The sequence below is a fragment of the Toxorhynchites rutilus genome, chromosome 1 (genome assembly GCF_029784135.1).
Source record: "Toxorhynchites rutilus septentrionalis strain SRP chromosome 1, ASM2978413v1, whole genome shotgun sequence".
NCBI lineage: Eukaryota > Metazoa > Arthropoda > Insecta > Diptera > Culicidae > Toxorhynchites > Toxorhynchites rutilus.
Genome location: NC_073744.1, coordinates 74,883,556 through 74,908,303, shown reverse-complemented (window position 1 = coordinate 74,908,303; position 24,748 = coordinate 74,883,556). Strand labels below are relative to the sequence as shown.

General features: G+C 39.0%; 1 protein-coding gene across 1 annotated transcript in view; it reads right to left on the bottom strand.

Moving 5' to 3' along the window:
* Positions 1-16,770, bottom strand: part of LOC129772754 (proteoglycan Cow) — a 421,514-nt gene extending 404,744 nt beyond the window's left edge. Inside the window, exon 1 of the mRNA XM_055776228.1 lies at positions 16,097-16,770. Coding sequence (XP_055632203.1) covers positions 16,097-16,210 — 114 coding nt within the window. The 5' untranslated portion in view covers positions 16,211-16,770. The remainder of the gene's footprint in view (positions 1-16,096) is intronic.
* Positions 16,771-24,748: the final 7,978 nt, after the last annotated feature.

The following is a 24,748-nucleotide window of genomic DNA, read 5'->3' as shown; positions in this document are numbered from 1 at the left end:
TGCCAACACTGGCATACGCATGCATAAACTTCGAACAGAATTTTCGGGGCAAAACAACACCCAAAAGCTCTCGCACCAACACACGGCTCGCAGACACTCACTCTCACTATACCATCGCACTCACCTGACTCGTCGATGTCCCACTGTCTCCGATGTCACCGCCGTCGTGGCACTCACCCAATGCTAGTGGGTATCTTAATTGTCACTAATTTCTTTGCCAGTAACAAAAACTAGGACACCACTTTATTTCCCTTCTATGATATTTCTCTATGTGATTCCTTCACAACATCACGTTCCGCGTATCCTATTCAGCGAACGTTCAGTTCCTTTGGCAACTCCAAACGAACGCAGGGCAGCTTTGCGAAACCACTTTCACGATCACGAATAATTCTATCGTGCGCGAAACCGGGAAAACTCGCGATGGGGATGCTCCACATACTATTGAGCGATGTCACGACCAAAACAAATCCGTCCGCGAACAAACTTCAAAATTCTGCGATCCCTAAGACGATGACGTGCACCCTTCTTGCTAGTTGTTTTTCAGACTGCCTTATCCGTATCTTTTTCGACCCATCCCGACCGATCGAAATAAAAGCTCCCGTACCGTGATCCCTCGTGCTCTTACTCGCCGTCATCCAACTCCCACCTCAAAGCTTTCTCTCGCCTTCTAATCTTTCACTCTTCACACGACAGTTGGGCCAAGTGCGGTTATAGCATGAGAGTTGTTGACATATTGCGTATTTGTGTTGGTGCGCCTATTCCACTGCATATTGACCGCTAGTCAGCATTGACATCGCTCGCTGACTAGGGTTGCTACAGTATTTCTTCTCAACGTGTGAACTTCCGCTATGCTTTCTTAGAAACACGTCTATTTTCTCCGTAACGTTTTCTGACTTCCGTCTAGCTTGAGGGTCGTCTTCCAAGTCGCTCATCGTACGCTTTATTGCCTTCCTTTTTCCTTCCTTCTCTCTCTCTTTTTTTTCTCTCTCTCTCTATCTTTCTCTCTCTCTATCTATCTTTCTCTCTCTCTATGTTTCTCTCTCTATCTCTCTCTCTCTCTCTCTCTTTCTCTTTCCTCTTTCTTGGTGGTCTAAACTTTCCGGAATTCTCGCTGTCACTCTGAAGTCGCTCGATGCAGCCCAGTGGTCTCAGTTTTTATGGTGAGAGTTAGTTTGGTGTACATTTATTATGTCAATCAAAAAAATTACATTCAACGACAATTTACAGAACCAGATTTGGACTTATGGACTTATAAACTACTGAAAAAACATAGAAAAAACAATTTTAGGTTTCACAATAATTGTGGCGTAACAAATTGTATACTAACTATTACCCTATCAAGTAATTAACAAGATTTGCCATTTGGTTAAATTGTGTTTACTTCCTTACATGACTTCTTTAAAGTGTGCAAATATGCAATGACAAAGATAAATGCCCATCCCCAAAAAATAATATTTAAATCATTCAAAACCTTTGAGTGACCCCTCGTTTCCACATGTTATGACAGCTAGGGCTGTGTGATATTATTTAAAACCTTGATTCAGTTGACGCGATATAAACAAAGTGTTGTTTACGCTGATACATAAAAGTCGATTGTTGTTATTTACAAAAAAAAATTTCAAAATTAATGGGTGGAAAGAAAATTAGCATACAAGTCCGAAATCTTGTTGTTCGGTTCTTCATTTGCAGCAGATTTCACAGCAGAACATTTTAGACAAGTTATGGTTCGCTTGCTGTTAGATCTGGAAGAGGCCGTCGTCGGAAGACCGATAGCCGGACGGATCATCCAGGAAGTAAAGAAATCTCCAAAAGTGTCAGTCAAAGTCATTCAGGAAAACCACTCGTTGGTGGTATCGGCTAGAATCGTACATCGCGGTCTAGCTAAGCATGGACTCAAGATCAGATTCAAAAAAAACTTCCGTTTATTAGTAAAAAAATAAACAGGACTTTTGGTACATTGGACTGACGAATCAAAATTTGAGCTTTTCAACAAGGAGCGGCGCGAAAGAGTGTGGCGGAAGGATGATGAAGGATTGCAAGAACGTCATTTGCAGGCTACAGTCAAGCACAGAGGAGGCAATGTAATGGTGTGGGGATGTGTGTGTGTGTGTGTGTGAGAATTCACGAAATCATGACAGCAGATGTCTACATTGATATCCTTATGGACACCCTGAAGGAATCACGCTTTTCCTCGTACGACTTTTAGAGCTTATCAAGACCAACATTTTGCGATGCAGAACTTGTCAATATCTTGATCCCACTCAAAATTATTGATGGTTTTCTACCCAAAAACTCGTGATTTCAATTTTAATTTACTCCAATACAAAACATAACATAGTTTCTAAAATCACTCATCATGTAGAGTAAATTTTTTTGTTTCAAATCCCGCTATTAAACTTTGTTTATGTTTCTCACAGAAAGAATGACAAACATTTGAAGAGAGCGTATTTTTTGGGAAGAAATATCAATAACTTTGAGTGAAGTTGAGATATTGACAAGTGCTGCATCGAAAAATGTTTGTATTAGTAAGCTCTAAAAGTCTTGCGCAGACAGTTTGCATGTAGAATTTTAAATATAAAAGTTAGAGCAAAAAACAGTTTTTTTCTACGCAACTTAGAAAAAAGGCGCTATATCGGTTATTTCAAGAGATAGTAAAAAACTCTGTTCTACAAAGATGTCTCGAATAACTGGGACTACATCATTGTCAAACTATGTTTACCTATATCCATAAATATAATAAAGTTATATTTTTTATTTCATCGCCATTTTTTCCCCTATTTTTGAGAACATAAAAATGAGCGCTCTATCATGTGTAACAATTTTGTCGAAGACAGTTTTTATCTAGAGAAAAACAAATTTTGTCAATTACTTGAAAGAGTAATTGTTGACAAACAATTCTACAAAATTACGTTAGTAGTTTTTGATCAAATAATCCAGTAGTTGAGAAAAGTTTCCAAACATCCAAAGGATGTTTTTTATACCTATTACTATTAGAGTTGCCATATTTTAATCTGTACCGGAGGGGTCGAAAATCTTTCTCATCTCATCCAAAAATCTGAACCATCGAAAATATTCGATGTAGAGAAAAAAATACTCATTTATTTACTACAAATACTACATCTAATACAGTGATAGACATTCGTTTTAATTTAAAACCCCACAAAACAACTGGGAATGTTCTTTTTATCGGGATACTTATTTGCTGTAGTGATAGTGTATTTAAGTCACTTTTATTGAAAGGACGTGCGTCACAATCACACACACAAAAGGCGGCATCGGTGGATATAAACATTCAAACGTCGTTTTTTCCCGAGACATACGTTTAGCCGCAGGGTATAAAAATCGAGTTTTCGCATAATTTGTGTTTTTTGAAAAAAAAAAATTGGGATCTTCAATCGATCGTAACAAAAATTGGTCTATCTCAGAAAGTGGTACGGAATTTCTTTAAATAGTGCCAGAAAAACGGGATATAACGACCAACAAATGGGAACACCAAAGTTACTTTGCGTCTTAAAGGTCGAATAAGACACGAAGCAACCAGGAAACGGCAAAGCTCCTGCTCATACATTAAGGCAGAATCGGTTGTTCCAGTAACGAAGAGGCATATTGCGCGCATCTTGAATGAGTCACCCAACATCATATGGAAGAAACTTCAAGGGAAGCCAAATCTGACCGCCACCCATAAGCAGAACCATCTCATTTTCGGCAATACATGGAATGGAAACTAGAATAGAGAAATGTTGTATTTTCCGGCGAAAAAAGTTCAATTTGGATGGTCCAGACTGTTACAGTTGCTATTGGTACAATGTAAGTCAACGGCATGCCGTGAGATCGAAGCGAAACTTTGGGGACGGAAGTTTGACAGTGTGGGGAGCCGTTTCCTATCACATCAAGCTTCCCATTTGTTTCATTTTCACCCGAATGAACTCTTCAATTACTGGAGGACGTTTTGATTGGCCATATTGAGAATAACGCTACCGAGGATGTCGTTTTTTCAGCAGGATTATGCATAGATCCACGTTTCCAAGCAATCGAAGGCATGGTTTGCCGAGAAGGAAATTCCGCTTCTTGAATGACCTGCTTGCAGTCGATTGCAATCCCATAGAGAACCTATGGAGAATCTTGGCCGAAATGGTCTATGCAAACGGATGACAATTTGACAACATTTCCAGTCTCAAGGCAGTGATTCAGGAGTGTTGGGCTATAATCAATATGGCAACACTTTAAAAGCTGTCTGACTCGATGCCAAATCGAGTTTTCAAAGTGATCCGAAATGGAGGTGGACAAAATCGACTTTTTCACCGTTTTGCATTCTACGCAATGAAAAAAGTTTGCTTAACATGCAAACAAACATTTTTGACGTGGGACTACGTCTAACCGGAGTATATGGGGGGTAAAATGAAAACCTAAACACAGAACAAGCAGGAAAAAATGAAAGATTCCGAATGCTTATAACTTGAACATTTCTTACTGGATCGGAAAGATGTATGCATCAATTGATAGGGAATGTTTCTACGCTTCTATCGCAATTAATAAAATGTTATTTTGTCATTAGATGAACAATTGAATAACTGTAAAATGTTAAGCGTTATCTAAACGCCCTAACTGACTCATTTTGATTGGCTCGATCTACGGTTTCCCTAACACAGCCATCAAAACCAAGCAGCTTTGAGGAAATCGGAATTGCAAACGGAGACGAATGAATTATTAGATTTAAAGTCTCCGTAAACAAAGAAAAAGAAGAAGAAGAAGAGTTGCAAATACATGAAAGTCGGGGGTATTTTTTTTTCGACTGAAATGTGTTTCCCTAACACAGATTTCAAATACATGGAGCGTGGGGAAATTGGCATTCCTAATACGGGGGCTTTTTTGTTCCGACTGAAATGTGTTTCCCCAACACAGACTTTAGAACTAAGGTGTCTGAGGAAATTGACATTGCAAATTCATGCAAGTCGGGGGCATTTTTGTTCCGACTGAAATGTGTTTGCCTAACAAGATGTTTGGGGAAATCGGCTCTGCAAATAAATGCAAACTGCAAATACTTTTGTACTCGCTTGCATTTGTGTAAACTGGAATATTTTTCCTTAAAACGGTCTTCCGAAGGTACTTCTGCACTCGCATGTTTTTTTATTGCACTCCGAAAAGTGCTTTCCTAACACGGATTACAAAAGCGGGTACGAACATCACGCTTTGGCTCGGTTATTCAAGATTGCATTGAAGGATACGCCTTCATGTCTTCTGCTCACTGAATTCCTACGCATACCATTTGATGATTAGGCAAGATGTTGATAACCAATTGCTGCGATGATGCCTATTGATTAAACAATATGCGTTCGACGTATAATGTCAAAATCGAAACTGAGTGCCTGAAGTTCATCAAATCAAGCAAATTCGCGGTTCGAGAAGTACGTACACTTGAGAGATGCAAACTTCAGAAGGAAACGTAAAATGAAATAATCGTTTGATAATTCTTCCGTTCACATATTTTGTCCTAGGCATCATACCAAACGTAGAAGGACTGTCATTAAATTTACTTGTAACGAAGAACATAATCTATCACAATGGATGAATTGATCTTACATGGAATTATACAATCTTTTTACTCATAAAGTAAATATATTGAATTCAATTGAATTCGAGAATTGTTTCATTCGATCAAAAATTCAATCAATACAAACAAATGATTGGTACGATAAGGTAGTCCTACGTGAACCTTGCGGTTATATCATAGATATAACCCACCCATTATTTTGTTCGAAAACATTTCAGCAATTTTGAAAAAACCTTTCCGAAAAATCACTGTTTGTCCGCATAACAGACGTAGTTCCATACAGCTTTCATACATCGCTCGAAAATTAAGAATTCTCAGTATTATGTGCTATAAGCTAAATCTATATTTGAATCACATTCTTTGTAGAGTCCAAATATGCCTGTCACGATAGTGTCTTATTACTTAGTTTTTTTTTCCTAATAGATGAAGATAACAAACCACTGAAACACTGCTCATATAATTACTATTTTTTGTACACTGCACGGCGATGAACAAAGAGAAGCAATTGTGTTTTTAATGTTATAATTACCTAAATTTCTGCATTTGAATCTTCAAGTAGATAATCAAACAATCAGATCAGTAGTAAAACTAAAATAATATTGGTTCTTAGTATTATAACTCCTCGGATTCGACATCGAATTATTCCACCTACTCAGCAATTACTCATACCGTTGGAGTAAGTCACTCCATTATCTTTATGCGACTGATCGTGATATCGGTAAATCATGTTGCTAAAATTACCAACATTGCAGATTGCCTTTACAAATTCAATTAATAAAAAAGAAACACGAACCTGCTGCTCTTATCATATCCCATATGATGATCCCACTCTTATCATATCCGTATTCAGGAAAAAAGTATTATCAACTCGCAACAAATCCAGAGCACCTTTTCCAGCAATTTCACTAAATTTCTTCCAAATCTTCTTGATTTTATCCGATAACAACTGAAACTACCGGGGGTCTCCGTAGCCACATTGGTTGCGCGTTCGCTTAGTAAGCGATCGATCGTGAGTTCAAAACTCAGGACCCTCATTGACCATCTTTGTGTTGTTACAGAATAGCTACGTCCACGCAACAATCATCAGAGATGGAGATCGATCCACGGTCGAAATAAGATCGATTCATCCATACAACTACTCTGCTCTGCAAGACACATCGGGCTGCTGTTCTATAAATAACTCTACAATGATCAATCAACTGTCTCCGCTGTCCGGTGGTCCAACTGGATAATGGAAGAACAGAAGGAAAACTCTTACGCCTAAATGGCTACTGTGTGAATGTACCATATGTAATGGTATAGAAGGAATACTGGCTAACGGCAACTGTGTAATGTGCTAATTATAAATATGATAACCATGTGACATGTACACGATTATAATTCGGCTCTGTTACAGCTAAAATGCTAATGAGCCTTAAATAAATAAATGGGATAAAAAAAACTGAAACTACCGATGGAGACGTTTTGACTATTATCGAAAATGTAAATACTAACTATGCGAACATGTGTTCATTGAAACGATTGATTGTCCGCATAAATAGACGCAAGCGTTTTGGAAAATGGAAATGGAAAAAATATGTTTTGATCCGCAAAATCTCCTGGGCCCTCTTTTTGCCGATAATATCTTTCAACTGGACATATTATTTCATTGGAAATTTGCATGGTTACGCTTGTAGGCATTAAAACAACAAAAATGCGTTTCCCAACACTAATGGTGTTGGTGATTACGTCCCCTATGCAAACATGGGCAGTAAAGCCAGCTATCGAGAAAATAATGGATAACTTTTTCCCCAACCTATTATATGGTTTCGATTCGAACCCGTTTTATATACGTTTCATATACGATAAAAGTTAAACGATTTAATGTTTGCTGGGTAACGGTCATACAATATCTAATCTGCTTCACTAGAACTCTTACAACCCGTTTCAAATTGAGTTCCGTTCATATAACAAACGGTTTTCTAAAGCCACCATTTGGAGTATTGAATGTGTTGAATTTACGTATATCTGAACAGCAATTGATCTCTAAGTTCTACGTCAAGTTTTGTTCGATTTTACACCTTTTTTCTTTCAATAAAAAAATGTATTGTTTTTATTTTTTGTAATATAAGCTTTTTAACTTAAACAGCAATTAGTTAAGCTATAATATTCTTCGTAGAATGGGGATTATAGCGGTATGTGGACGTAATAAATGGGCATATTCCTCGGGGTGTTCATTTTACCTGCTTTTCCCCTTCTAGAAACATTAACAAAACGAACACAAATATCCGCGCAATCGACGTAATTTTTGATGGATTGAAATGTAAGAGGCTTCGTTCGTTCAGCAAATTATGCAATGTAAATCGAATTATCTCGCAATATTTGTTATATCTTCTCTCACTTCTACAATTTTAATTCGAAGAATTAGTACTCGGAACAACGATGAATATCGCGTAAATTAAATTGTCTCTTTCATTAGGCCAGCAACTGTGCGATCATCACATCACCAGATTCAGAAGCTAACAGCAATAATGTTTTCCGTTTGATCCGTGAACAAGTGCGCTCGTGCAATAACGTTGGCTTTGGATGAAATCAACTGTTCAAACTGTGCCCGATGTGGGAGGATACACCTGTTCGTGAATAAAGCACTACTGATCAAAATCGAGCCTTTTATCTGCTCTGGTTTTAGGCTTTTTTGTTGCGAATAGAGTGCACATTGGCCACTCTCGGTGTCGGTAACACAAAAACCTCGTTCACGGCTCTTCAAAGGTGGTCCGGATTCGTGCTATTGATGTCACAAAACCACACACAGGGTGGCGCATTATTTTTAAACCCGTCCGTGGGACTTAAAAATAATGCCGAAAATGGGACGACCGAACGACCTATCAATTGCTACGTGCAAACGAAAAATTGAAGCAAAAGTTAACACTAACTATCGATTAGCTAAAGTTATCCTTTGACAACCCAACCGGCATTGAAACCACAGGAAACGATAGATACTGTAGCAGTAGCACAAGTGGTATCGTGCAATATTCATTCATTTATTGTCCATCAGGTCATGTCGAGATGTGATGGCGATTGGCCGCCTCAACTACTCATAAATTATACTGCTCCCCTAGGGCAGACCAGTGTTAGCCACCTCCCCGAAAACGATGTGATCGTTGGAAAGCATCTACCTCAACTGACGGCCACCGGCATCAATATGCGGTTTGTGAGTCAATTAGGACTATGCCATACTTGCAGTGTAGTTAGCATCGGAACAAGGACCCTTGAGCCGATAAATTAGTAATAATTATGATGATGTTTCATCGTGTCGTCGCCGCTTAGATGCGTTCCGGTAGGCGTCCCACCAAGGATGAACACTCACGTCCGGGCTCTTTCCGCACGAACACATTCCGGTACCGAGTGATGACAAAGTTGACATCCGGTCGCAAACGTTCAAAGGCAATCTGTGCGCTGTCCATAGCTTTATTCTGCCGTAAGTGACTTTGTTGCGGTGCCAAATTACTTCGGTGAGTTTGGATTACCTTTTTTTTTTGTGTTGACTTGAGTCCATTTGGTCGCTTTGACGAGTATTAAGTTTATTTTTGGTGTCCATTAAGGAATAAAGTTTGCGGATAAACATCCATCATTAATTAAGACAGAGCCATCCATTAAAGCAATGAGTTTGGAAATAGTTTTCGACAGGATTTTCCATTCATTGATCGAGGATACTAGCGGATGGGAACCGACTTACATAATCATGTTTGTTTTTCTAATGGAATCAAATAGTTCGACGAAATCCATTCCATTGGTGAAATATTGATGGAAGTATTTGGTCACTCGGTCCAATCAAATTAATCTATCCAAAATACGATGGTGTCGAATCCTCTGGAATGTCATAACACCATCAAAGTAATACAAATGAGCCCCGTTACTCAAAATATTTGGTCGGTTGTATGCTGCAGATATTCTCGACGGCCTGATCTATACGTCGATCTTACTTAAGCAGAAGTACAAAATGTCTAGGCACTTACGAAATTATGATGCTATGTTGCAGCCCTACCAACAAAAGTGTAGCATGCAAACATTCCATTCCATACAAATATGCATTATCACGCCACGTTATTTAATCATTGTTTTTGACAATGAATCCCAATAATAATATTTATCTCAGCTTACCGAAAACAATAAACAAATTGTGTTTACAGGTTAAGGGTTGATTTTAACACACCTTGTACTTGTAGACAATGTGATGAATCAAGCAAATCCCACTATTTAAACTTGTTGCATACTCGGAATACGGATTGACTAATTTTCCCTCCCGTAAAAACAATTCCTCATGAATTTTGTTGATTTGTGGATTGGTTCATTTTGGCGAAAAGCGATCCCAAACAATAACACTAAAAGTATATTTTTCCCTCTACTGAACCGCAGAATAAATCGTGTGCCACATCGAAGCGAATGGACGTGCCAAACATCAATCTTTAAAATCTACTCCCGCATTTGCAATCCTTTTTCGTCTTCTACTGACGAAGTATTGTATGGAAAAAATAAACATAAGGCTTCACCAACGCCAACTCTTGAAGAAAAAAAGAAAGCGATCTCAATTTAAATTTCTCATTTTAATCAGAGAGAAAGTTTATTTTTCCTGCCACTGGGCACCCCTTCCCCAGGTTCTCCCAATTGATCTTGGGTCCGAAGAAACAACACTGGGAAGGGGTAAGCTATTTCGAAAGCATCATACACATCTAAACAAGATGTCCTCCGGGCATTGGCATACTCCCACCACCCACAGGATGGCCCGCACGCTCAGAAGTCAAGACAGAGTGTAACTTTTTGCGGTGTCTAAAAAGGGAGGAAAACACAAACAGTGGAAGGGTTGTGCCGATGAACCGCTCGTGGTGAAAGGGACGGTAATTTTAAACACCAGAAAGTGATTTTTTCCCGTATTACAGTTTAATTTAGTCTAGGGATCCGCCCGGAGGAAGGTATATTTGGGACATGAATCTTTGAGCTTGACTGGAATTGATTGTTTTTTTTTCGTTTTCATTTGATATAAATCAAGGATGATGAAAATTGTCGGCCCAAAAAAAAATGACCTGTGCCAAATCTCAGCTAAATCGGACATGATTTAGGGGTACCTCAAAGCACTCAAAGTTTTGATTTTTTGATCCTCGAAAATCTTCCAACGGGGGAGTAAAGGAAATTTGGAAAATCGAAATTTTGTTTTCGATGTCAAATGACTTGAAAATGCATGAAACGTCGAAATCTGGTGCCATCTCGAAAAAAAATGTTTGGTCGAAAATCGACCTTTTGTGCTTTAACCCCTAAATCATGTCCGATTGAGCTGAAATTTCATACAGGTCATTTTTTGGGCTAATAAACAAAATGTACATGGTCGGTTCTTTAAATTCGATAGTTATTGGCTCTCAGGCTAAGTCCCAAAAGGTCGATTTTCGGTCAAAACTTTTTTTTCGGGATGACACCAGATCTCGACGTTTCATGTATTTTTAAATCATTTGGCATCGAAAACATAATTTCGATTTTCCAAATTTCCTTTACTCTCTCGTTGGAAGATTTTCGAGGATCGAAAAATCAAAACTTTGAGCGCTTTGAGGCACCCCTAAATCATGTCCGATTGAGCTTAAAGTTTGCACAGGTCATTATTTTGGGCCAATAAACAAAATGTACATGGTCGGTTTTTGAAATTCGATGATGAAATTTTTTCCATACATAATTGCCACCCTAATATATCTATATATACGAGGGTCGTTCAAAAAATAAGTTTCAGTGCCTCAGAAATCGCGGAAAAATGAAATTAGGACAAAAACAAGGTTATTTTCGTAATCTACGTTTCATTTTCTATTTTTCTACATAATCGCCGTAACGTTGGAGGCATTTTTCATAGCGTTGCACGAGTTTTTCTATTCCGAGCGCGAAGTGCGTAGCGTCCAACTTTTTGAAGTACGATGTAACTGCGTCACGAATTTCTTCAGTGTTATCGAATCGTTGACCGCCGAATGTCTGCACCGTAGAGAGTTTGTGCGCTCCCTTTCCACACTCTAGCGCGACCAAGTGTTGAGTGAAAAAAAAACTCATCTTCCATCATCTTGCGCTCGCACATATCTAGAAATATGGTGATAATAGACCAAAGAGGAGTGCTCTCGTAGTGGATGACGGAGAAGGTGGGAAGGTCTTGTTGTATTGTCAAAAAATGAATGAACGAATGATACGATGAATAACAAAAATATTCTTCGTTTTATTTGTTCAGAGCTGGAAAAAAACGTCCAAAATTCGTGTTTCTACATATATTGTTAAAAAAAAATCGTCGAAAAAAAATTATTGAAAGCTAAGCTTACTGCTTCTCTCACTGACTGAGGCTCTGAGGTTCGATGCAGTGGTCTATAACGAGAAACCGTGTCCCAATCACATCATCGAACAGTTTTGCTACGATCTCCTACACCCAAAATTGATTTCTAGCTCATGTTTTGACATCCCGATTTATGACATTAAATGAGACATAACATAACAGAAAATGTCATGACTCACAAATACTGGTAAGCATTTGTATAATATACATGGTACAGCAATATAACATTAATACGAGCGAGCGGAACAAAAGACAAATAAGCTTTCCGCATACTTTGCCACAGACACGGCCGAGATAGATATTGTTCTCCTTCATGCGCTCCTTTTTTACTCTTAGAAAACACTTCCCAACTTCATTTTATTATCAGGTGCAATATTATCACTTATTTGCTGAACAACTGCTGAAGCATCATTACCCATGTGGATAGCATGGTCGTGTCAAATAGCTTTGCATCCCAGCCGGCCTTGGTTCGATCCCCATTGACGTTCGATCATCTGCACGCATACATACAAACCATTTCGAAGCTTTTAAAACAGTTCATTATTTGCGCATTTGACTCTCCAGCACACTAAATGGCATCATTTCTGCCAAAGATGACTTTTTTTTATCCCAACAGTTTATTTTATTAGACTCATTTAGCAATTCAGCTGTAACAGAGCATGACATGTTTTCTGCCAAAGCTAGTTTGGGTGTATTACCGATTTTTTGAAAATATAGCAATAAATACGAGATTTTTCAAGTTGCACCTAAATATAATTGTTTTTTTCTAAAGATTCTAGAAGAGTATTGTTTCAAGTATTGTTTCGCAGTAATGTTGGAGTGGTGGGAAACATCATTTTAGTCTGCTCGAATGATTCGAAGGAGATTCTGGTTTTGAAACAATGGAATGGATAATTTTTGTTTTTGAATAAAAGAAACGAGAAAAAAAAATTTCGTCAAAAATCGACTTTTCAGACAAAAAACAACTAAGTGCCGAAAAGTCAATTTCTGACAAAAATTTTTTTTCGAAATAACAGTAAATCTCGACGTTTCATGCAATTCTAAGACATTTGGCATCAAAGAACTTTTTTTGAAAACCCCGATTTCCTTTCCTTGGGTGATTTTTCGATTTGCAAAAAACTAAAATTTCGAGATCTGCGACAATAGTAAATCAAGTTCGTATGAGCCAATATTTTGCAGAGGGTATTTTATCGTGCAAATCAACATTTCCTAGGGGATCCCGTATGAAAAATCGATATGACGATTTTCATTGGCATCCAAAACCATACGTTTTGCCTCGTATTCCGAGAAAACGTGTAAGTCCCAGAGTGTCGATTTTTGGCAAAAAAAAATTTTCGAGATGACAGTAGATCTCGGCGTTTCATGCAATTTGAAGACATTTGGCATCAATTTTTTTTTCGAAAACCCCGATTTCCTTTACTCCCCCCATGGGTGATTTTCCGGTTTTCAAAAAACTCAAACTTTGACCGCTGTGCAACACTAGTAAATGCAGTCCGATTGAGCTGATATTTTGCATAGGGTAGTTTTTCGTGGGAATCAACCTTTTTAATCAAGTTCGCTTTGAAAATTCGAGGGTCACTTTTTTCTCATACATCCATTGGCACTCTAGTGTGCATGCATCGATGTTCGAGTTCAACGTCGTTTGACAGACGCTACAGGTGAGCTAGATTATTTTGTATCATACACGAAAAATACTCACACGTATAAAATAGCGTGCAACGTGTGTGCACTATTTTGCACGCTATTTACTAATACTAACGCGAGGACCTTTACAGCATACTTGATCAATGTCTAAGTTCGTTGTTCGTTGAGTTCTCGATGGGTAGACAATAAACCGTCCATTGATAGGGTAACTTATTTTTTGCATCAGAAATCATGTTTCGTTTCTCTTTATATGGACGTGAAAATAATGTGCGCGATGTGCATACTTTTCGGCGCAGTGCTCCGTTCAGCGGAAGCACACTGGCGGAGCACTCTGCCAAACAAATGAAAGACAAATTTCTGCATGACTCGAAAACCTATCAAGAAAATACCAAATTGGCATGCGATGGTTTCTCTGAGGGGGGGAGGGGGGCTGCCATACAAATGAAGCATACATTTCCGTTCGACATTCCACCCCTTTTCTTAGGGTGGACTGTCATACAAATGAAAAACTAATTTCTGCATAACTCGAAAACTAATCAAGCAAATGGAGCCAATTTTGACATGTGAAGATTTTAGGGGGAACAAAACGTTTCTACGGTGAATAGACACTCCTCCCCCCTCTCTAAGGGGAGAGGAGGGGTGGAGGTCTTTCTTGTGTCTGAAAATAATCTGATATTATAATGAGTTTTGGTAGAAGTACTAGGATTTTTTTTAGTGAAAAGTAAATTCAACGGGATCGATTAGAAGATCAATCAATGAACATTTCTGCGATTGGAGTTTTCCATAAAAATACTCCCAAGATGGTTATAACATTCCTCATTTTCCTAGAGGTATAAGCTATCGGAAATATTGGTCCCTATTATGTAAATAGAATCAAACAATCGATTCGATCCTTATAAAAATTTTCGTTTTTTGTAAATCGATCAAACTTCATCGAATCGAGTTTTTTCTCGAACATCATGTGCTCGAAAAATTATGCTTTCACCCGACTGTATCTATAACAGAAAAAGCTAACGGGCAAAATTCTGTTGAACTATAATTACATAATAGAACCCAATATTTAATTTTAGACTTTTCTAATTTTTCATTAATCACTGTTGTTTTATTCATGATTATATTTCCTGAAAGAAATCTACACAATTAATTCACATTACTTGAACGGTTTTGAAATAAAAATAAGAATACTTCATTAAAAGTCGCATTCGCAGTCTTCGAAGGTGAAGTTTTCTCCACAAATTTAAATTTATTGATTTTCGAAACGTTATGCCGGATGTTTCCAGCATTTTCAATTATTCGTTTAACAAATGATATGCCTGGAGAAATCATTGTTGAAATTGTTCCTAGTAAAATGTATGGCTTTATCATAAGTCGTGGTCGAACATCTGGATGTCAAAATATAAAATAACTAACAATCTGATTAAAAATGTTAAAACGGAAAATTTAATGAAGAAATATCTACTCTCACAACTAATATGTTTTATTGAGGTTAGCATAAACACCTTACAAAATGATCACCCTCGGTTGAGACAACGATACCTCATATCCATATCCTTAACATATCCAGTCCCACAAAAATTGTTGCCCCTATAACCTCGAGTAAACCGGGTGCAATTGTACGAATCTTACTAAACATAGAGTTAAGTTGAAATTTTGTATAAACACATCTTGAATTAGCGGTTTTGCAAAGCTTATGCGATTGAGCCTTACAAATAAATGAATCAAAAAATGATCACGGCAAAAGGTGAAAGAATATTTAATCCATTGTGTTTGGAGGTAACACTACCCTAGACTAGCCGGCGGGCGCCTAGGAATACCTACGCGGGCGACCGGTAGATCGCGGACTACCGTTTGGCCACCCCTGGTATATAAAATGGAAGCTACCCAAAATCACAATTTTCATTATAATTAGACCAATTTAAATTACGACTGATTTTTTTAAACGGGATTTTTCAACATCTTTGGTCTTTTTTTTAATTGTGACTCAAAATCTAGATGTCTGATTTAAATGTGATGTTTGCAAAATTTTTGGGAAATCAATGAACTATTTGGGAAAAAAAAACTTTTTAAATGCACTGTCAAAAAATCTCACTCAAAAATTGAATTTAATATTAAAAACTTTTATATCTTAAAACACCCTCTCTATGTGCTCTATGTTGAATGTGACATAATTGAAATGTCAACTGATGCAGAAACAATCCAGTCTAAATGTTTCTTTAAGGGTTTTAGCCATAGGCTGATTCATCTCGAGTTCGAAAAAAGGTAAAGCCAACGCTAATCCAATAGAATTGCGCGAAACGAAATAAGAACCAACAGAACGGAATATCGATTTGTTTTATTATATTCATAGACTATACCGCTGAGAACACCATATACCTAGAACAAGCTTGGGACTACGTTTAGAAATAGATTGGTGGCCGAAATGTATAGTTATTTATTGGCATAAGTCGACCAAGGCTAGCTCGGTCCATCCAATCGACCACCGGGTATAAAAACAGAGAGGATTTTAATGGCATTGGTATTGTTGTTGGCGAGTGTTTCAAGAAAAAAAATTTCCACGAAAGAAAACCTACCTCATCGACAAACTCGAAATCGCCATCGCCGTATTTGTTCGGCTTCTTCTTGGCATCCACAACGAACGCGCCGACGATGGCCAACAGGAGCAGCAGCTTAAACGCAAAACCCATTTTGTTCTTCCTCCGAAATGACGGCGCTGAAGGTATTGGTAGCTGTTATTTTTATTGTTTCACCTGTAAACTCAGATCTCTTCACTGTTTTCACTTTGAGACCACTAGCGCAAGGGAAGATTCTCGTACCGTATACACATAAATATCTCACAACTTTTACCGAGCGGGTTTCTTCCGGAAGAATCCAACGGAGGCTGTATCCAAGCACAAAGTATACAAAATTCCAGGGATTTTCCAACTTTTTACTGCACAAAACAAATCAACCTTTTTGCCCGTCACTAATCCATACAAAGAGCTCAGACTGAGCGCTGCAGCAGTGTCGGAACGGCACTGTTTCTTCCGAACACTCGGAAGTATCCTACAGCAGCCAGGAGAACCAATAACCACTAATCAACAAGAATGTCCTCCTCACCTCGTACTCCGGACCTCCAGTTGACTGAACGGTCAATAATTTCTCCAACCAACGCAGCTAGAGCCAAATTCCACCACAGAACGTTACGTAATTCCGACACCAGTGAGCACCCGAGACCAATTGAGTAGTAGTCGTCCTGCAGAATAGAACTTGGCATAAGGTTCAGTTGCGGAACTTCGGCCGAAACGTTATGCTTCGCGTTGCACACGAATCATGACGACAGATTTGCTTGCGGACATGCGCATCACAGGAACAACATCCTGCATGTCCTTGAGACGGGGGAAAGTTGGTGGGAATGGAAAATTCCTGGCAGCTTGCCACGCAACTGTCAACCGGCGATTGGGTGTTGGGCCATTTCCGACGGAAGTTTGGGCATCAAAAAGATTCCAATATGGCGGATATTGAGGTGCTTTGAAATGATTGTTAATTGTGATGATTTTTGAGTAAACCAATTATTTGTTCAAATTATTATGAATTGTTATTACACAATTAGAGATTACACAATTAGACTCGATGGTATTCGGTAGACTGACAATTTTTATACGTGAAATAAGATCTTTATACATACAGTGACCGGCATAAATGACACCTACTGAAACGGTAAGAGTGCATAATGCTGCGGGTAACCCACGGAACTGACCCCCCTAACTGAACCAAACACAAGAATTTTCTTTTACATAAACTTATATTTCATATGATTTTTGTTTTACGCAAAGTTCAATGAACATCTTATGCTTTGCATCTTAATTTAAATAAAGAAATTGCATTATGAAATGCATGTTTTATATGATAATAGCTGACCAGGCAAACTTCGTCCCGTCCAAAATTTGTTTTTTGTTATCAATACCTTCAAACATTCACGTTTTCTTACTATGCGCAAGTTCATGGGTCTAATCACAGAACAGTTCATTGATTGATCTTCTAACCAAGGCGCGTAGAAGTATATCCTAAGGTGGGCCAACTTGCTAAAACCACTCTTCAGCCATCTTGGAAGTCTACTGTGTTTTGTTTGTAAACAAAACACAATACGCTTGTGCCCAAGCTCGCTCGTGATCAGTCTGTCTCTTTCGCACTTCAAGGAAAAAATTCCCCTTCTGCTTTCTTCCGTACTGTTTTCATATACCGCTCCCCTAACCAACTTAGTGACGAAACGGCCTCACCTAGTACCATAGACTCGTCTTGCTTCTAACCAATCCCGTTGAATTTACCTTTTACTATAAAATTCCTAGTGTTTCTACCAAAACTCATCATTATAATATCAGATTATTTTCAGACACAATTCTCGTTCAAGATTTTTCAACCACTTGCAAATAACATGTTTCTCCGTTACATGGTATAAATGTTTGATACAGAACATATGATAGAATAAAGACAGCTCTAAATCGGACAATTCCTTCTTCGAGTTTTGCTCTTATGAACACATTCGGTGATCCAATTTTATTTATATAGATAGAAGAAGATATAGGAGTGCGTTATATCACATTAAATTCCATTTCCATTTTCGAACGAAGATCAATTTCGTAACCGCAAACATCAAATGGACTAAAAACGCTTGTCACCATGTAATTGTAGAACATATGGGAATTTAATTTCCCGAATTTTCCCATTTTCCTTCAGAGTTTTCCGAAAATTTTCTATTGTCATGTTTGATTGGAATATTTTTGGTTGAAATATGTATATTATTTTTAAGCGACCCCCTCTCCATTTCAAAGGAGGGAGGGGTGTCATACCACCATAGAAACTTTTCTCGTACCCAAAAACCCTCAAATCCCAAATTTGGCTCGATTTGCTTGATTAGTTCTCGAGCAATGCAGAAATTTGTGTTTTATTTCTATGGCAGAAGCCAATGCCCCCTTCCCCCCCCCCAAAGTGAGGGGGAGGAGTATCTAATCACCATAGAAACATTTATTGCGCCCTAAAACCTCTATATGCCTAATTTGGTTTCATTTGCTTGATTAGTTCTCGATTAATGCAGAAATTTATCTTTCATTTGTATGGCAGCTCCCCCTTAGAGAGGAGGGTGGAGTGTCTAACCACCGTAAAAACATTCATTGCACCCTAAAACCTCCATATGTCAAATTTGGTTTCATGTGCTTGATTAATTCTCGAGTAATGCAAATATTTGTGTTTCATTTGTATGGCAGAGCCCCCTAAGAGAGGAGGGAAGAGTATCTAACCACCATAGAATCATTTATTGCACCCTAAAACCTCCACATGCGAAATTTCGTTTCATTTGCTTGATTGATTCTCGAGTACTGTAGACATTTGTGTTTCATTTGTATGGCAGCACCCCCTTAGAGAGGGGGGAGGGGTCTCAATCTATCACAAAATTCCTCCCCGGCCCCAAAAACCCGTACATACCAATTTTCATGTCGATCGGTTTAGTAGTTTCCGAGTCCATAAGAATCAGACAGACAGACAGGCAGAAATCCATTTTTATATATATAGATGACTTTTTTTTGGATATTGATCGTTGGATATTTTTAAAATTATTAAAACAAACTACCTACTTAACCTAAACCTATGAAATTACTATACAAATTCCTAACAATCAAATACTCGGAATAGGAGCACCTCTTACCCAATTTCTGAATATATTTGTGGAATTTCATTTACAGGGTATCCAGGCAGGCCCTTTCGTGAACCTCCGTTGCTCTCGCCCAGGGTGGTACTTTCAAAATTATCTTCAGAAATTTATTCTGAACGCATTTGAGTCTCATCCTGTGTGTCTGGGCACATCCCTTTCAGACAGGAACGGCATACTCAGATGCAGAGTAAATAATCTGTTTGTAGACAGCCGTCTGATTCTTCAGACAATGTTTAGAGTTTCTGTCAATCAATGAATACAACAATCGGAGCAGAATATTGCACTGTATGACAATTTTATTAACACTCCTATACTCGCGCATTGGTCTGTCAGACCGAGAAATCAATAATTCGTTCATTTCTCGGAAAATATCAACACTACGACTTTGCGATTCTCTCTAGCTTCGTTATTCGTCGTTCGTCATCGTTTTGCGTATCGCATGTGTTGGTACAAAGGGGACGTGTGCCACTTTTTTCACACTTTCGGTCTGACACACCGACGCGAGTATAGGAGTAACTTTTTTGGACAAGTGCCTTTTTTCATATTCTAGAATATTGTTGAATGAAATGTATAAATTAATATTAGTGGCGTGGAATATTTATTGAATATAATGCTTAAGATCATTACCGGGCTATTCTTATTTGATTTCAGTCCCTTTTGTAACTGGATTGAACGGATCCATATATTAACTATTCGTCATAGGCATTATTTCTTATTTTGCCAAGAATACAGAGACGAAGAATATGCAAACTTAATATTCCAGAACCTTCATCATCTGGTAATTATCTAGAAGCTCGTTATACATTCTTCTCTTCGATAACCAAAACCCAAAACTCGCAACAACTGCATGAAATGTAAAAAAATATGTTTGTTTCGAGCATGCAGTTATGCTATGTTCTGGTTCTTACTCCAATGAAACCACAATCGATTAAAACGTTTTTATGTTATTTTATAACTCTTTATACTTCCATGAATTATATTCAGTTGCTTACTTTCAAATAATAACAGTGAAAAATTTGAATTTCGTTGTTTGTGTTGGAGTATCGAAAATTACTCTGTTTTGAGGAGGCTGAATTATGACTATTAAAATGTTTAATAAAACATAATAAAGACGAAGAAAACATTTTTTTGTTCATCCAGTCATACCCTCTTCTTCAAATAAATGCCAATAAAGCCTGAAAAATACACAATGGCAACATTACAGAGAAGTTCAATTTTCGGTCTGTGAGTGTGCACACTCGTATCTATAACAAAATACTTTGAGCACACATTATGCAGGTATACCAGGAATGTCTTATCAGAGAGATAATTTGTAATGATCTTAATAAGATACATTAAAAAATTGAATCGACCAGACCATCATGCTACGCATTATCAAAGACCTTCTCAATGTCCAAGAGCGCTATTGCTGTCGTCTGGAACACCAACTTATTCCGCTGTATAATATTGGTAACTCTAGTGGTGGGCCTTCCTTTACAGAAACCAAATTGTTCCTCAGAAAGGACACCATCCTCATCCGCGAAAGCAAGAATTCGACTCTGGACGCACTTCTCGAAAGGCTTAGAAAAGGCAGAGAGCAAGCTGATGGGTCGATAGCTCTTAGGAATAGAAGGATCTTTCCCCGGCATCAGTACTGGGGTGGCTTTAGCTAACTTCCACAGTGAAGGGAAGTAGCAAAGCTCCCTGCATCTATTCAATATTTTCGCTACAAAAGCAAATGAGCCCTGACTCAAGTGTTTGAGCTCAATATTAAAGGTGTTGTTAGAACCAGGGCCTTGATGAACTTGGAATATTTGATAAGAGCCAACAGCTTATCAGCCGTGACTCTCGATTCCTCCGGAATTAAGCTGTCTGATCACTCAACCATGGTAACCCCTTCAGTTACAGCCTACTCATAAGGGCTGACGATATTTCGTCCAAGATTGTGTGACAACCAGTGCCACAAATTATCAAAATCTGTTCACGAATGAAGACATTAGCTTTTTCCCAGTGTCGGATGAATTTTCTTCTGTTGAAACTCAACGCCATATCTGTCATAATGAGTATAACACAAGAGTCAAGACGCGTGAATTTTGTCTGGTATATTGAACGAATAGAGCATGAACGAATTTCGGAAAGCCTGCAATCAGGCACTTCCATTACTGTCAATAATTTCAGGTGATTATCACGAACGTTAAGTTGATCTTCATCGCTTGCAGTGAATTTCTATCGAAAACGTGTTTGATTTCCATATTTAGAAACAAAGGACTCCGAAGAAGGCAGCATTAGCTTTCGTTGAGCGTTGACCGTTGTGCGGTGTTGAGCGGTTGAGCGACATCTAGCGTTGAACGGCGTTGAGCGTTCCATTTCCGTTTCTTTTTCTTTTTTATACTGTATTATAATGACTTTCAACACTTTTTGGCTGGCTTTTCACTTCCATTTTTGGAAGAATGTCGGGAGTGAGAATTGAACTCGCGATCTTTACTGTAAAGGGTACGGTCCGTTCCCGTTTCCGATTTATATGATCTTTTAATATCGCCATTTCGCTCTAACACGATCTTACTTTCTAACACTTTCTTAATCTAACTCCATTTTCATTCGTCTTCCTAAGTTCGAAGCCGCCGGACGCATATATATATCGTTATCGAGCAAGGAAGTGATACCGTTATTCTCGTGGCTGGTGAAGTGATCATCGCATCCTAACGGGATTCCCTATATTGCGAGTGGATTGTATCGAAGCAATCACAACAAGCGGGAAGAAGAAGGCCTGCACCGCGGGTGCTGTGTGCTAGTGAATTTGTCGCCTCTCGTGATCGACACCATCATCGTGCTGTGTTGCGATACACCGGTTCAGCTGTACTGAACGATTGACGATTCGAGTTGGAAACCATTGGATCCGCACTGGGTGCAAAATAAGTATTATTAATTTCATTAGGTTAAGGTTATTAGGTTAAGAAAAAATCAAAAAAAATTGAAAAGATAAGTGAAAAAGTACATCTGCCACTTTAAATGGCAGATGAAGGAGGAACCGTTGACATGGAGATTGAATCCACTGTCTACCCCCCTACGGGAGATGGAAAATCGCTTAAACGGTTTCCCCCCTCGGAAGATATCTCTTTAGAGGAAAAGTTAATCCACCTGAACAAGCCCCCCCTCAAAAAAATTTGCAAACCTTTCCTCTTCACCCCCCCCAATCTCACGCTTCCGCTCAACTCCCGAACTTGCCTCCCAGCCCTACTGATCCCGCTCCCGCTCAACAATCGACCTCGTCCTCCCCCACAGTTGCTTCCTCTCCCCGTGTCAAGGTCTATCCAGAAGATGCACCTGGATCTGGCCCATGGATTGTTTTCTTCCGGCCCAAACCAAAGGGAAAATCCCTCAATGTCATCCAAATTTCGAAAGATCTGGCAAGATATTACTCTTCCGTGATTGAAATTTCCAAGGTTAGACCGAACAAACTGCGTGTTGTCGTGGCTAATCGGAAGCACGCTAACGATATTGTTGTCGACAATAGGTTTGTTATAGAATATCGCGCCTATGTGCCCTGCCATAACGTAGAAATTTCGGGGGTGATTACGGAAACGGGTCTGACGAGCGAAATAATAAAGAAGGGAGATGGCAGATTTAAACAGCTCCCTTTGAAACAAATTAAAATTTTGGACTGCCATTAACTAGGAAAAGTTTCCCAGAATGGGGAAGAAAAAAAGTTCACGCCGTCCGACTCGTTTCGAGTAACTTTTGCTGGTTCCGCCCTCCCTGACTACGTTATGGTGGATAAATTAAGGCTTTCAGTGCGACTCTTCGTGCCAAAGCCCATGACTTGCAACAAATGCAAGTCAGTTGGTCATACAGCAGACTATTGCGCCAACAAGGAGCGCTGTGCCACTTGCGGAGAGCAACATGAGGGGAAATCCTGCAGTGCGACTGAGCATAAATGTCCATATTGCGGGGGATCCCCACATGAGCTCTCAGCTTGTGAAACTTATAAGAGTCGCTGGGATAAACAGAAGCGCTCTTTGAAGGAACGCTCGAAGCGCACTTTTGCGGAAATTTTGAAGGGCGCTTCTCCACCGGCTAAAGAACAACAACCAATCAACACACAAAATGCCTTCACCACGTTGCCCGTTGACGAAATGGAAGCGGACACAGCTAACGGGGGCACACCGTTCATTTTCCAAGGGAATCCCCGGCGCAAAAATGTGACCACTCCCAAAGTTCAAGAACAAGTCCCTCCGGTGACAACCCCTGTTAGCTTGCCTAAAAAATCGAGTGCAGCGGACAAGCAAAATCAGGTTCCTCCTGGCTTCCGTGGCAATAGTTCACCTTCGAACGACCCAGCACTCGAGGGGACATCAAAAACCCCAACTGTCCCTATTTTTCCGTCCAGTTCAACTTCCCAATCGGTATTTATAAAGTTGTCTGACCTTTTGGATCAAATCTTCAAGTGTTTTAATGTTTCCGACTCCATCAGAACCATTGTCATCTCAATGCTTCCAGTATTAAATACAATTTTGCAACAATTGATGCAAACATGGCCCCTCCTTGCAATGATTATCTCTCTTGATGTCTAATTCAAATAGAGAGGTCGGAGATATCACTGTTTTACAGTGGAATTGTCGTAGTCTTATCCCTAAATTGGATACATTCAAATTTTTAATTCATAAGTTCAATTGTAATTTTTTTGCTCTGTCCGAAACTTGGCTTACTTCGCGAGATGATCTCTCTTTCCATGATTTCAATATTATACGCTTGGACCGTGATGACAGATACGGAGGGGTGTTATTGGGGATCAATAAGTGCCACTCATTTTTTCGAATTGACCTTCCACCTATTGGAGGGATTGAAGCTGTTGCTTGTCATGCAAACATCAGAGGAAAAGACCTCTGTATTGTCAGCTTGTATTGGCCTCCGAGAGCTGCGGTTAGCCGCAAGCAACTTGTTGACATGTGCTCACTCCTTCCTGAGCCACGATTGATCTTGGGAGACTTCAACTCTCACGGAACTGTCTGGGGGGAACAGTACGACGACAATCGTTCATTGTTGATATATGATCTTTGTAACAGCTTCAATATGACCGTTTTGAACACTGGGGAAACAACACGTGTACCTAAACCTCCTGCTAACCCAAGTGCTCTTGACCTCTCGCTTTGCTCGAATTCACTATCGTTAGATTGCAAGTGGAATGTAATCCAGGACCCCAACGGTAGTGATCACTTGCCAATCAAAATTTCCATCACCACTGGGTCGAATTCTTCTGAATCTATAAACATGGCATATGACCTCACAAGACACATTGACTGGAAAAAATATTCGGACGCGATTGCTCTAGCCATCAATTCCAGAGATGGTTTGCCTCCATTGGAGGAGTATAACTTCCTTTCTCGTTTGATCTATGACAGCGCGGTTCGCGCTCAAACGAAATCCATTCCAGGTTCCACTATTCGTCGAAGGCCTCCCAATCTATGGTGGGATAGCATATGTTCCAAGCTTTATGTAGAAAAATCGAATGCATTTAAAGCTTTTCGAAAACGTGGAACCCCTGAAAATTTTCAGACGTATT